Here is an 11724-nt window from a genome sequence, read left to right as displayed (position 1 = left end):
AAGAAAAAGAAAAAAAAAAAAGGAGACAATTAAAGAAGGGTTCCTCCTCAGGGAAATAGGGCACAGAAGCTGAATGAGGAAGCAGGTGGGGCTGAGTTTAAACTGGAACCTGTAGGATGGGAAGGACAGAAGCCATCCGTTGGCGGGGACTGTGCTGACAGCTGGGGTGGGAGGTGGCGGTGGGGACGGAGGAGCCTCCCTCCCCTGCCAGCCCAACTCACCAGTGTCATGCCCAGGAAGGCCATGCCCGTGTGTGTGAGCTGGTTGTTCCACAGCACCAAGGTCACCAGGCCCTTCCTCTGCTCCTTGAGACCCTCGCAGATGTAGGCCAGACCTGGGGGAGGCCGCCAGTCAGAACCCCGTCTGGGGTCCGGGTGCTTCCCTGGGGGGCACTGTAGGGTAGGAGTGGCCCCTCTGCTTAGGACCTCCATGGAGGCCCCACAGGCCCAGGCCCTGCCCTGCAGCCCTGCCTCAGCCTGGCACCCCTGGGCACACGTCTGTGACTTGGGTGCCAGGATAACAGCCTTCCCCAGATGCTTCCGATCTTTGCTCAAATGTGACCGCCTCTGGCCCACCTCACCTCGCAGCCAGCTCACTCCCACCCACGGTCACCGCTGTTCAATGCAGCTCCCACATCTGAGAGGCTAGAGATCTCATTCATCTTGTCTTTGTCTCGCTAGACTGTAGACAAGCTCCTGAGGGCAGAGCCCTGTGTCTCCCTCTGGGCTGGGCCCAGAGGCTCACAGCCATGGCCCTCACAGGTGCTACGAAGAGCGGAGTCCAGGCCTGCTGCCTGGGGACACAGCGAACCCCCCGACATCAAACACCAGCGCTCCTGCCACCTCTGCACGTACTGCTCCTCCATCTAGACCCTTTCCCAGGCTTCTCACACGGCTGGTTCTGCTCCCAGCCTCGGGATGGAAGCCCATGGCTCTGCCCCATGAAAACAGCCTCCAGCTGACCCTGTTATCCCAGCAACACTGCTTCCTTTTCAGATTGTAATTATTCACTTCACCTCATCCTGCAGCTGTCAGCCGAGCTGTCTCCTCCTCCAGGAAGCCCTCCCTGGCCCCCAGACTGATCAGACCCCTGCCTCTGGGCTCCATCAGTCCAGCCCTGCTCACTCTGGGTTGTCACAGTCTAGGGCTTCCCCCTGGGAGCGCCAGCAGGACAGCGTTGGGGTGGTCTTGGCCACGTCTGTGTCCCCAGCACCACCTAGCACAGGGCTGGGCAGAGTGGGTGCTGGGTGACCGATGTGGGGTGGGCCACCGCACCCACCCGAGTCCAGCACGTGGTTGTTCCGGAGGTCCAGGATCTGCAGGGAGCAGTTGAACTTGAGCAGGTTACCCAGCTGGGCCGAGTCCTGCAGGCCATTGAGCTTGTTGTCTGCCAGGTACAGCTCCCGAAGGTTCATGTTCATCTTCAGGGCCGTGGCTGGGGGTGGGGGGGCACAGTGACTGGGTAGGCCCTGCCCAGACCCGGTCCACGGCCCCCGCCCCACAGAGGCCGCACGTCTCACCCTCCCATGCCCGGGGCTCACCGAGCAGCATGAGGGGCCGCCCCGACAGGCTGGCGTTCTCCAGGTGCAGCACTGCCAGGCTGCTTCGGATGCGCAGGGCACGGGCCACGAAGGGCGCAGAGTGGTCCAGCAGGGGCGTGTTGCGGGCATCCAGGTACTGCAGGCAGCTCGTCTGCAGAGGCGAGGGGGACAGGCGTGAGGCACTGGCTCAGGCCTGCCCCAGCGCTCCCTGGCCCTGGGACCTGCAGCCCTACATGTCAGCAAGCAATGAGGCCACAGCTGTCATCTGGCAACGTCGTCTGGTTTTATGATGGGGAAACTGGATGGGGAGGGACGGCTCAGCCTCTGGTCCCGGGGTGAGCGAGGCAGGGCTGGTGGCAGCCACAATCCCCAACTCCTGTGTGTCTGGGAGGTTCCCTGATAGCCCCATCCCCTCACTGCACCCAGCCTTCGAGCATGAGGGAGGTGAGGGTGGCGACCATGGCCACCTCCAAGGGGATGATATTACAGAGGGATGACATTACAGAAAGGGGAAAGGGGGGGTCACGGAATGCCACACAAGGAGAGAAGGAGCCAGGGGCCTGGGGGCCAGGACACCTCTTGGCCCTGTTTTCCTCCTGGCCCGAGAGCCAGGCCCAGCATGTCCACGGCAGCCCACACCCCAAGAGCTCATGCAGCCACCGCCTACATTGCCCCTGCTGTGAGCCTGCGCCTCTTCCTGGAGGCAGGAGGCACCCACCTTCCGCATCATGTGGGCGGCCGCCTGCCAGCCCCGGGTGCCGATGTGCTTGTTGAAGGAAATGTTGAGGTGCGTGGCTGACTCGTAGTACTCAATCATGTCGAAGAGGGCCGAGGCACCCTGCAGGTAGAGATTTGGGGGCCCAGCCTCAGCTCAGGGCTGCTCTGGGGGAGAAGAGTGGGCCCTGATACCGGGTCCCACTGAGAGACGAGGGGTCCTGGGTCCAGAGAGAGCCTCACGGGAACAGAGGACAGGCACAGACAGCGCACCCTGGGCCACAGAGACAAACCCTTTCCCTTCTCTGCTGAAGCCAGTCTGTTTTCTGTCACTTGCCCTCCAGAGTCCTTGACTGATGTGCTGAGTGACCAGGACAGGCCTGGGCGTTCCTGAGCCCGGGCCTCAGTTCTTCAGGGCCCCTGCTCTGGATCCCGACGCCTGGGGAGCCTGGGGACTCCCACGGCTGGGGAGGTGACGACGACCCTTGGGCCTTGATGGGAGGCTGCTCTCAGGATGTTTCCCAAGCCCACCCCATAGGAACTGTTCCCTCCGGCGTGGTTCCTGAAAGGGCTGGGGGCCACACGTCTGCCCCTTAGCCCAACTCCTCAAGGCTCTCCTTGCTTATGAGGGTGGCCACAGGGGCCCCAGCCACTCTGGTCATACTGGATGTCTTCCTCTTGCACATACTGGATGTCCCGCCCTTGTGCCACCCCTCAGCTTTTGTCTAGGGGACCCCCTGCTCCTGCAGTGTCCTCTCCCCACCCAAACCTCGACGGGGCCCAGGAGCTCAGGAAGCCGAGTGGGTGGTGGCAGGGCCGCTCACATCTTCGTCCAAGTTTGTCTGCTCCAGGTCCACGACCTTGAACTGCAGCCTCTTGAAGACCTCTTCCAGGGCCTCACAGGTCTTGTAGTCAAGCTTCTCACCTGGGAGGAGACAGCGGCCATGCGTATGCCTGAGACAGTGTACCTGTGCATGTCAGGGACTGGGGGCCAAGGGAGGCTGGAAGGGTCCTCTACCCCCAACCTCTCACTCCCCACCAGGCCAAGCCCCTACCCTGGCTGAGCTCAGCTCCAGAAGCTGCTGACCCCCAGGCAGGTCCTCAGACCCACCTCTAGGGAGCCCCTGACCTGCCCATGACCCAAGGGCTCCCAGCCCCTGGACAGACACACACCTTTCAGGTCCAGACAGTCGAGACGGTGCCTGAGGTCTGTGAATTCCTGCGAAAGCAGAGTGGATGGGGGTTAAGGCAGGAAGACACTTGAACCTGGGGGCAGCTGAGGCCCTGAATGGCTATAATGCCTGAGGTCAGGCAGGGTTCCGGGGTGGGGTTTGGGGGAAGGCACTGAACAGAGGCTCAGAGACCATCCACCAGCTGGAACCTGGGGTGCAGGGCCCTTAGAGAGCAAGAGGGCTCCGCACCCACATGGCTGAGAACCAGGCAGGCCTGGGCAAAGCCCCTCTGCCCCAGCTGGACTGAGTGAGGGAATGGGCCCAGCATCTCTGGGGAATGTCCCAGCAGAGGGGGAAGTCAGTGCAAAGGCTGTGAGGCAAGAAATGAGCCTGGGAAGCTGGCAGGGCTGGGCTCAGGAGGCCTCCTGGTGAAGGCAGAGCCTGGGGCCCAGCACCCAGTCACAGCCCACCCGCCCCGCAGACGCCAGCTCCTGCACTCTGGGCTTTACACACATAACCTGCGAGGTAGGTGCTGCTGGTCTGAACCAGGTCAGTGAGCTCCAAGGACCCACTCTCTCAGCCACCACACTAAACAGCCACCCTTCCTAGGACCTGGCAAGCCCCTCTTCTGGAATCTTCCAAAGAACGAACCCTAACCCCAGCGAACAGTGATAGACAATGAGCGTGGCTGCTCCTAGCACAGGCAACCCTGGAACCCTCGGAACCAGTGGTGCTTCACTGACTCGACACCAGGCCGGGCCCACAGGAGAGGCACCAAGGGGGTGCCAGGTGGAGAGCGACTCGTGGAAACGGAAAACCAGCAGGCACCTCGCAAATGCCGAGAAGGCAGGAAACGCTGAGTGGCCAACAATGGTGGCTCCCGAGGAAGGGCCTTGGGGCAGGAAATGAGAGGTGGATTTGGTTTTTCAGATCCGTAGTATTTTAATTTTTTTTTAATCTGAGGATATGTATTTCTGTAATTCAGACTTTTAAGAATATGTCAGGCGTGGTGGCTCACACCTGTAATCCCAGCACTTTAGGAGGCGGGCAGATCATCTGAGGTCAGGGGTTCGAGATCAGCCTGGCCAACATGGAGAAACCCCATCTCTACTAAAAATATTTTAAAAATTAGCTGGGCGTGGTGGCTTATGCCTGTAATCCCAGCTACTTGTGAGGCTGAAGTAGGAGAATTGCTTGAACCAGGGAGGCAGAGGTTGCACTGAGCCCAGATTGAGCCACCGCACTCCAGCCTGGGCAACAAAATCAAGACTCCATTTCAAAAAAATAAGCAAATAAATAAATTTTGTAATCAGACTTACAAGAATCGTATACATGCCTTTTCCCCAGGGTTTCTTTTGGGGCTGAAGGATAACTGAATTTGTACTTGATATAATTCTGTGTTCCTCATATTTATGAAGAACCTGATTAGCTGTCAAGTTGAGCAGCAGGCTTTCAAAGATATATTCATGCAGGCCCTGGGCTAGGGAGTGGGAGGCCCTCTCCTGCTGGGGTGGCTCCACCACAGGGCACCCCACACCCACACCTGACACACCCCACCCCGCCCCACCCTACCTGTAGCTGCCTGAGGAGCTTGGGGATCTGCCTGCAGTTGAGCTTCTGGCAGGCCTGCTTGTAGGCGCCGATGACCTCGTCCACAGTCACGTTCTGGGCTGCAGGCACAGGGGACCCAGGCCTGTGACTGTCCACAACCTGAGTCCCTGATGGGGCTCCACCCACTCCCGCCCCGAGGCCTCTGCCCACAGTGCCCTCTTCAGCCCTCCCCCAACCACAGGCTGCCTGAGCTCTATCCTCCCTTTCAGGCCCTGCTGGCCACTGCCTTAGGGAAGGTAGCTAGGGTACCCCCACCCCAAGCCAGCACTGACCTCCACGCCTCATTCGGCTCCAAGCACCTTCCCACAAATACACAGTGAACAGCACACACAATCCTATGCATCAGTCACCTCCCCTACTAGACTGGGAGCCCAGGAGAACAGGACTGGGGCTGTCTTGGTCACCACCATGTCTCCAACACTGTCTCGGCGTTTTGTTTTTGAGACGGGGTCTCGCTCTGTCGCTCAGGCTGGAGTGCAGTGGTGAGAGCACAGCTCACTGCAGCCTTGACCTCCCAAGCTCAAGTGATTCTCCCCAGGTGCAGAGACCAAAGGCTTGCACTGTCACACCCAGACAATTTTTACTTCTGGTAGACATGGAGTATCACTATGTTGCCCAGGCTGGTCTCAAACTCCTGGGCACCAGTAATCTTTCTGCCTCAGCCTCCCAAAGTGCTGGGATTACAGGTATAAGCCACTGTACTTGGCCCTTGGTTTTTTGTGTTTTTGGATGAGAGAACGAATCTTCACTTCAACCCTATGAGGAAACCAAGCTCAGCAAGAGAAACAGCCTTGCCCAGGATCACACAGCTGGTATATATGGGAGCTGGGTTTGAACCCAGCTCTTAATACCACTCCCAAAACACCCTCAATAGCTAAACATCCTGGTACAGCTATTCAGGGCCAGGCCCCTTCTCCCAGACACAGAAGCAGGTGGAAGTGAGACAGGCCTGGTCCCGGGTGTTCCCAGGGTCACAGGCAATGGCTCCCACGATGAATGAAGGGACGCAACCCAAACCCAACAGCTGCAGCCCCCGTCCCTGGGAGGCCCACAGCCACCACCATGCAGAAGGGAGGGCTGGGCTTTCCATCTGCATAGATTTGTCTTTTCTGGACTTTTCGTTAAAATGGAACTGAAACTGTGTGGCCTCCTCCAGTTGGCTTCCCACACTGGGCAGAATGATCCTGTTTCAGTCCCTTTACACTGCTGCAGAGTAATTATAGGATGTGCTGTGTTTTGTTTGCCCATTCACCAGCTGACAGGAATTTGTAGTTTCCAGTTTTTGGCTATTAGAGCTTGAGTTTTATCCCAGAGTGACCAGGCGAGCAAGAAGGAAAGGCTATGAGCAGAGGAGGGAGAGGTCAGGTCTGGCCGTCAGAAAGATCTTCTTTGGGCCAGCAGATCTTGGGCATGGAGATGACAGGACGGGCAGGGAAGGGGCCAGGAAGAGGGCTTGCTGGCAGCTTCCTGAGGGCCCTCACCCTGCTGCTGGAGGCAGCAAGAGTCCAGAGAGCTTCCAGTCCAGTAACATCTCCATGTGGATTCCTCCTCCCGCCACGCTGGTAGGCCAGGGGCTCTGCACCTCTGGTCTCATCAAGCACTGCCTCATTTTCTAGGGGAAGAAGCTGAGGTCCAGGTTAGGTATGGTGATTCCCTGGAACCAGGTGGTTGGCCCTGGGCAGAGTCTAACATCAGGCCCTCTCTGGCCACTGCGCTGGGTGGCGGTGGATTGCTGAACTACGGTGCTAGAGGAAAGAAGCCAACAGAGACCAGCCACTAGCCTCCCCAGAGGTCAGGCCTGGTCCCCGCCTGGGCACGTCCTCCTCCCTGTGGGTGGAGGCCTGGGAGGAGCTGCAGGTAATTTAGCACATAGCAGGTGCCCCTCCTGCAGACAGAGAGGGAGCCCACGTGCTTGGTGACCCTGGAGCTCTAGGGGACAGGAGCTGGCCCTGCCCGGGAAGGCAGCCCCCAGGACTCCAGCAGCTACCCCATGTCATGCACAAGCTCATGCATGCCCCGATCTTAACCAGTCGGGGTCTACCAACCCCCAAAGGGTCCATGAATTTGAGAGGAGACACTCATCTCTTTACTTTCATGAACAAAACTGAAATTTAGCATTTCCTTCTTATTAACAGAGGCCAAAAATGAGAGAGAGAAAAGAAACAGTGTTTAGCAGACCTTGAGCCAGTCATAAAAGAAAAAAAATGACAGATCTTTTCACTTTGCATTAGTTACTGCAGATTCTGAATGCCCAGCACTACTCAGAGCCTTGGCACAGCTGCTGCTACATCCTATCACTTCTTGTGTCAGTGAGGAAGAGCATTTAGCTAATGATATTCCGACTGGCATTCTTTGCAGTCCTATTTAATGTTTTGCCTTAAAAATCATTCTGGGCCAGGCGCAGTGCCTCACACCTGTAATTCCAGCACTTTGGGAGGCTGAGGAGGGTGGATCACCTGGGGTCAGGAGTTTGAGACTATACTTGGCAAGATGGCGAAACCCGGCCTCTACTAAAAATACAAAAATTAGCCAGGCATGGTGGCACACTCCTGTAACCTCAGCTACTGGGGAGGCTGAGGCAGGATAATTGCTTGAGCCTGGGAGGTGGAGGTTGCAGTGAGCCAAGACTGCGCCACTGCACTCCAGCCTGGGAGACAAGAGCCAAACTTCTTTTCAAAAAAATAAAAAGGAAATGCAAAATTGGAGGATCCATCAGAAGTCTAAGAAGAATTCTCATGACACACAGGGCATTGCTGCCATGGACGTCATGCCAGGTGCTTCATCCAGGAGCACATCGACTCTGTGAAGCAGGGAGCCAGGCCAGGCCCATTTGAAGCTGTCCTGTGTGGTGGCTGAAGCCAGGGTTCAAGTCCTAGCCCCTGGCTCTGGAACTCTGAAGTCACTCTCTCAACTCTCCACATTTCAGCTTCCTCAAGCCTTAAATGGGGAAGAGGAGAGTAGCTGTTTTACAGGGCATGTGAACTGACAGAACGAAATCATTTGTGGAGAAAGTCCAGCCTCAGGCCCAGCACTGCTAACATGTCACAGCCTCGCGAGGATCAGGCTGGGGGTGGGCCTGGCTGGGGCAAGGAGGTTGACCCAGAGCTGGCTGTGGCATCAGGCTGGATAACACCATAACCCCTGATACAATGGCAGCTGGGTCTCATGCACATAAAGTGCTTGAGATAGTGCCTGTTCTTTTTTTTTTTTTTGTATATATTTATTAACAGACAAGGCCTACAGACTTACTTCTTCTTGGACACACCCACAATGTGGCCACAGTGGCCAGTGGTCTTGGTGTGCTGGCCTCGGACACGAAGCCCCAGAAGTGGCGCAGCCCTCTATGAGCTCAAATCTTCTTTAGTCACTGCAGGTCTTCACAGGGCTTATTGTCTAGACCTAGCTAAATTTTCCATCCTTTACATCCTTCTGTCTGTTCAAGAACCAGTCTGAGATCCTGTACTGGCGTGGATTCTGCATAATGGTGATCACATGTTCCACCACATCCTCAGGGAATTCTCCCGCCCTCTTGGTGAGGTCAATGTCTGCTTTCCTCAATACCACATGAGTATATCTTCGGCCCACACCCGTAATGGCAGGGATGGCAAAGGCTATTTTCCGGCACCCATCAATGTTGGTGTTGAGTACTCGCAAAACATGCTGGAACTTTTCAGGGCTCACTAGAGACACAGTGGTAACACAAACAGCTGCATGTAGGTCTCCTGTGGAAGAGCTGTTCTTTTTTTGAGACGGAGTCTTGCTCTGTTGCCCAGGCTGTAGTGCAGTGGCGCGATCTCAGCTCACTGCAACCTCCACCTCCCAGTTCAATCAATCCTCCTGCCTCAGCCTCCCAAGCAGCTGGGATTACAGGTGTGTACCATCATATCCGGCTAATTTTTGTATTTTTAGTAGAGACAGGGTTTCACCATGTTGGCCAGGCTAGTCGTGAACTCCTGACCTCAGGTCATCCACGTACCTCAGCCTCCCAAAATGCTGGGATTACAGGTGTCAGCTACTGTGCCTGGCCAAGATGGCACCTGTTCTTTGTTCCGAGAGCCTCCAGGTGAGCTTGAGGCCCAGTTACTAGGCTGGCAACCTTCACTCCCTACACAGTGATCAGACAGCACCTACAGGGTCTAGAACCAGGCCCGGCCTTGCAGGAGTCACCACCAGAGGCAGAGCCTGAGGAAGTCGCATCTGCCCAAGTGCTTACAGAAGGGAGAACTGAGACCAGGGGAGAGGAAGATTAGCCATCCCAGAGGAGGCTGGGGAGTGGAGCTCAAGGCCTCAGAGTGACTTGGTGATCCCGGAGACAAGAATGACAATTGCATCTTGTCAATTTCCTCTGAAGCCAAGAGACATATTCAAGGTAGGAACAGACACAATAAAAGAACAAGAGCAGGGCTCAGGTTTAGTCTTCAGTGTCCCCACAGTGTCATTAGCAAGCCTCAAAGCTTAGCTAAGATACAGGAGAGAGGCTGGACGCAGTGGCTCACACCTGTAATCTCAGCACTTTGGGAGGCCAAGATGGGCAGATCATTTGAGCCCAGGAGTTCAACACCAGCCTGGCCAACATGGCGAAACCCCATCTCTACTAAAAATACAAAAATGAGCTAGACATGGTGGTGTAGTTCCACCTACTCAGGAAGCTGAGGCACTCTCAAGTAGAATCGCATGAGCTTGGGAGGAGGGTGCAATGAGCTGAGATGCCAACACTGTACTCCAGCCTGGGTGACAGAGTGACTATCTCAAAAAAAAAAAAAAGATTAGCACACCAAAACTAAGATTTTACAAATACTATTGCTTAGAAATGAAACTAAATGTATTCGAATAAAAAAGAAACCAATCTATTAATAGAAAAAAGAGAAAGAGCAGCATGGGCAGATCACAGAACGCATCTCACTTACACAGCACACTCACACCACACGAGGCCCATCCCAAGCACTTCCCATGCAAATACACAGCTTCAATTCCCTGAACACTTCCATGAAGGGAATATTAGTATCCTCCCACTTTAGAGAGGAGACTGGGCGCGTGGCTGATGCCTGCAATCCCAGCACTTTGTAAGGCCAAGGCAGGAGGATTGCTTGAGGCCAAGAGTTCAAGATCAGCCTTGCCAATAAAGCCAGTCGCTACAAAAAAATTTAAGAAAATAAAACAGGAGAGAAATGCGGCAGAGGTGCGATGACTTGTCCAAGGCTGCATGACGAGCAACTGGCTGGCCCTAGGAAGGGCCCCTATACACACCTGCTCATTTAAACTGTTGTGAGGAGGTGGCTGAGAATGAAGAGGGTGGCAGCATGAGATAGTTCAGGTGCAGGTGTGGGTCAAAATAACTGACTCTGGCATACTGAGCACTAACCACGTGACAGATGCCACCCCAGGCATTTCACACCTCAGTATCTGCACTCAGCATGGACTCAGAGGAGAGGTGATGGGCCCACCAGGTCTAACGACAGGGCCAGCTTGGGCCCACCAGACTATACCATGTCACAGCCTGTATGACCCCATGAGGGACATGGAAAAGGTCACGTGATACCCAGAGCCTCATTTAAGAAGGCAGAAAGCAGGTGATCTTTGCCAGTCATGGCTTCTAGGCAAAGTAACTGAAGTCTCATAAAGGGGTGGGTCCCCAGGAACTGGATGGGCATAGCCACAGAACCCCCATTCCGCAAGCAGGCCCAAACAAGCCACGGCAGGTCTGCAGTTCTTGCAAAGGCTCTGGTGTAGGGCCCAGGCTGGAGCTCAGAGCCTGGTTCCAAAGGGAAGGGCTGTGCAGTGGTTAGAGCTATGGCCTTCAGGGATGGGGCTGGGATCTTTGCTGTCTCTCTTATACACTCAGCGACCTTAGATGGGCTTCACAGCATCTCACAGGTCCCACCTGAGATATGGGGTATTGCAACATGGTTAAGAGCATGCCTTTTGGGGCGAGACTGCCTGGAGTCAAATCCTAGCTCCCAACTCAAACTCTTAAGCAAAACAATGTAACCTCTGGGCCTCAACTGTTTTATCCCTAAATGGGGATGAACATAACTAACTCCTAGGGTCATGTGGCGAGTGCGTTAGTAGGGTCCCTCCCTAGAACCAGTGTTTAGCACACACACATAAATGCTCACTTGGTCCAGGGGTGGTGGCTCACACCTGCAATCCCAGCACTTTGGAAAGCCAAGGCAGGAGGTTCCTTTGAGCCCAGGAGTTCGAGACCAGCCTGAGCAACATAGGGAGACCCTGTCTCTACAAAAAAATAAAAAATCAGTTGGGCATGGTGGTGTGTGCCTGTGAGTCCCACCTACTTGGGAGGCTGAGACAAGAGGATCACTTGAGGCCAGGAGTTTGAGACCAGCCTGGGTAACTTGGTGATACCGTCTCTACCAAAAATTTAAAAATTAGCCAGGCATGGTGATGTATGTCTGTAATCCCAGCTACTCGGGAGGTTGAAATAAGACGATCACTCAAAGCCAGGAGTTCGAGACCAGCCTAAGCAACAAAGTGAGACCCTGTCTCTATAAAACAAACAAACAAAAATAGAAAAATTAGCGTGTGCCTGTGGTCCCAGCGACTCGGGAGGCTGAGGTGGGAAGGTAGCTTGAGCCTGGGAGCTTGAGGCTGCAGTGAGCTGTGACTGCGTCACTGTACTCCAGCCTAGGCAATAGAGTGAGACTCTCTATAAAAAAAAAAAAAAAAAAA

At 55.2% G+C, this 11724-nt stretch overlaps 1 protein-coding gene and 1 pseudogene across 2 annotated transcripts in view; both read right to left on the bottom strand.

Annotated features, from left to right (window-relative positions):
* PPP1R37 (protein phosphatase 1 regulatory subunit 37) overlaps positions 1 to 11724 on the bottom strand; it is a 53980-nt gene that overhangs the window by 3293 nt on the left and 38963 nt on the right. The window contains exons 2-8 of one of the 2 annotated variants that reach the window (XM_017502435.2): positions 4999 to 5096; positions 3428 to 3473; positions 3079 to 3179; positions 2259 to 2378; positions 1541 to 1691; positions 1279 to 1434; positions 222 to 334 (exon numbers count right to left, since the gene is read on the bottom strand). In XM_017502435.2, the coding sequence (XP_017357924.1) occupies positions 222 to 334; positions 1279 to 1434; positions 1541 to 1691; positions 2259 to 2378; positions 3079 to 3179; positions 3428 to 3473; positions 4999 to 5096 (785 nt within the window). The remainder of the gene's footprint in view (positions 1 to 221; positions 335 to 1278; positions 1435 to 1540; positions 1692 to 2258; positions 2379 to 3078; positions 3180 to 3427; positions 3474 to 4998; positions 5097 to 11724) is intronic. The other variant, XM_017502436.2, reaches the window with a different exon arrangement.
* Positions 7752 to 11724, bottom strand: part of LOC108285332 — a 6002-nt pseudogene continuing 2029 nt past the window's right edge.

Source organism: Cebus imitator, unplaced genomic scaffold (genome assembly GCF_001604975.1).
Source record: "Cebus imitator isolate Cc_AM_T3 unplaced genomic scaffold, Cebus_imitator-1.0 Scaffold296, whole genome shotgun sequence".
Lineage (NCBI taxonomy): Eukaryota > Metazoa > Chordata > Mammalia > Primates > Cebidae > Cebus > Cebus imitator.
The sequence above is the reverse complement of the archived record's forward strand: the minus strand, read 5'-3'. Positions and strand labels throughout refer to the sequence as shown.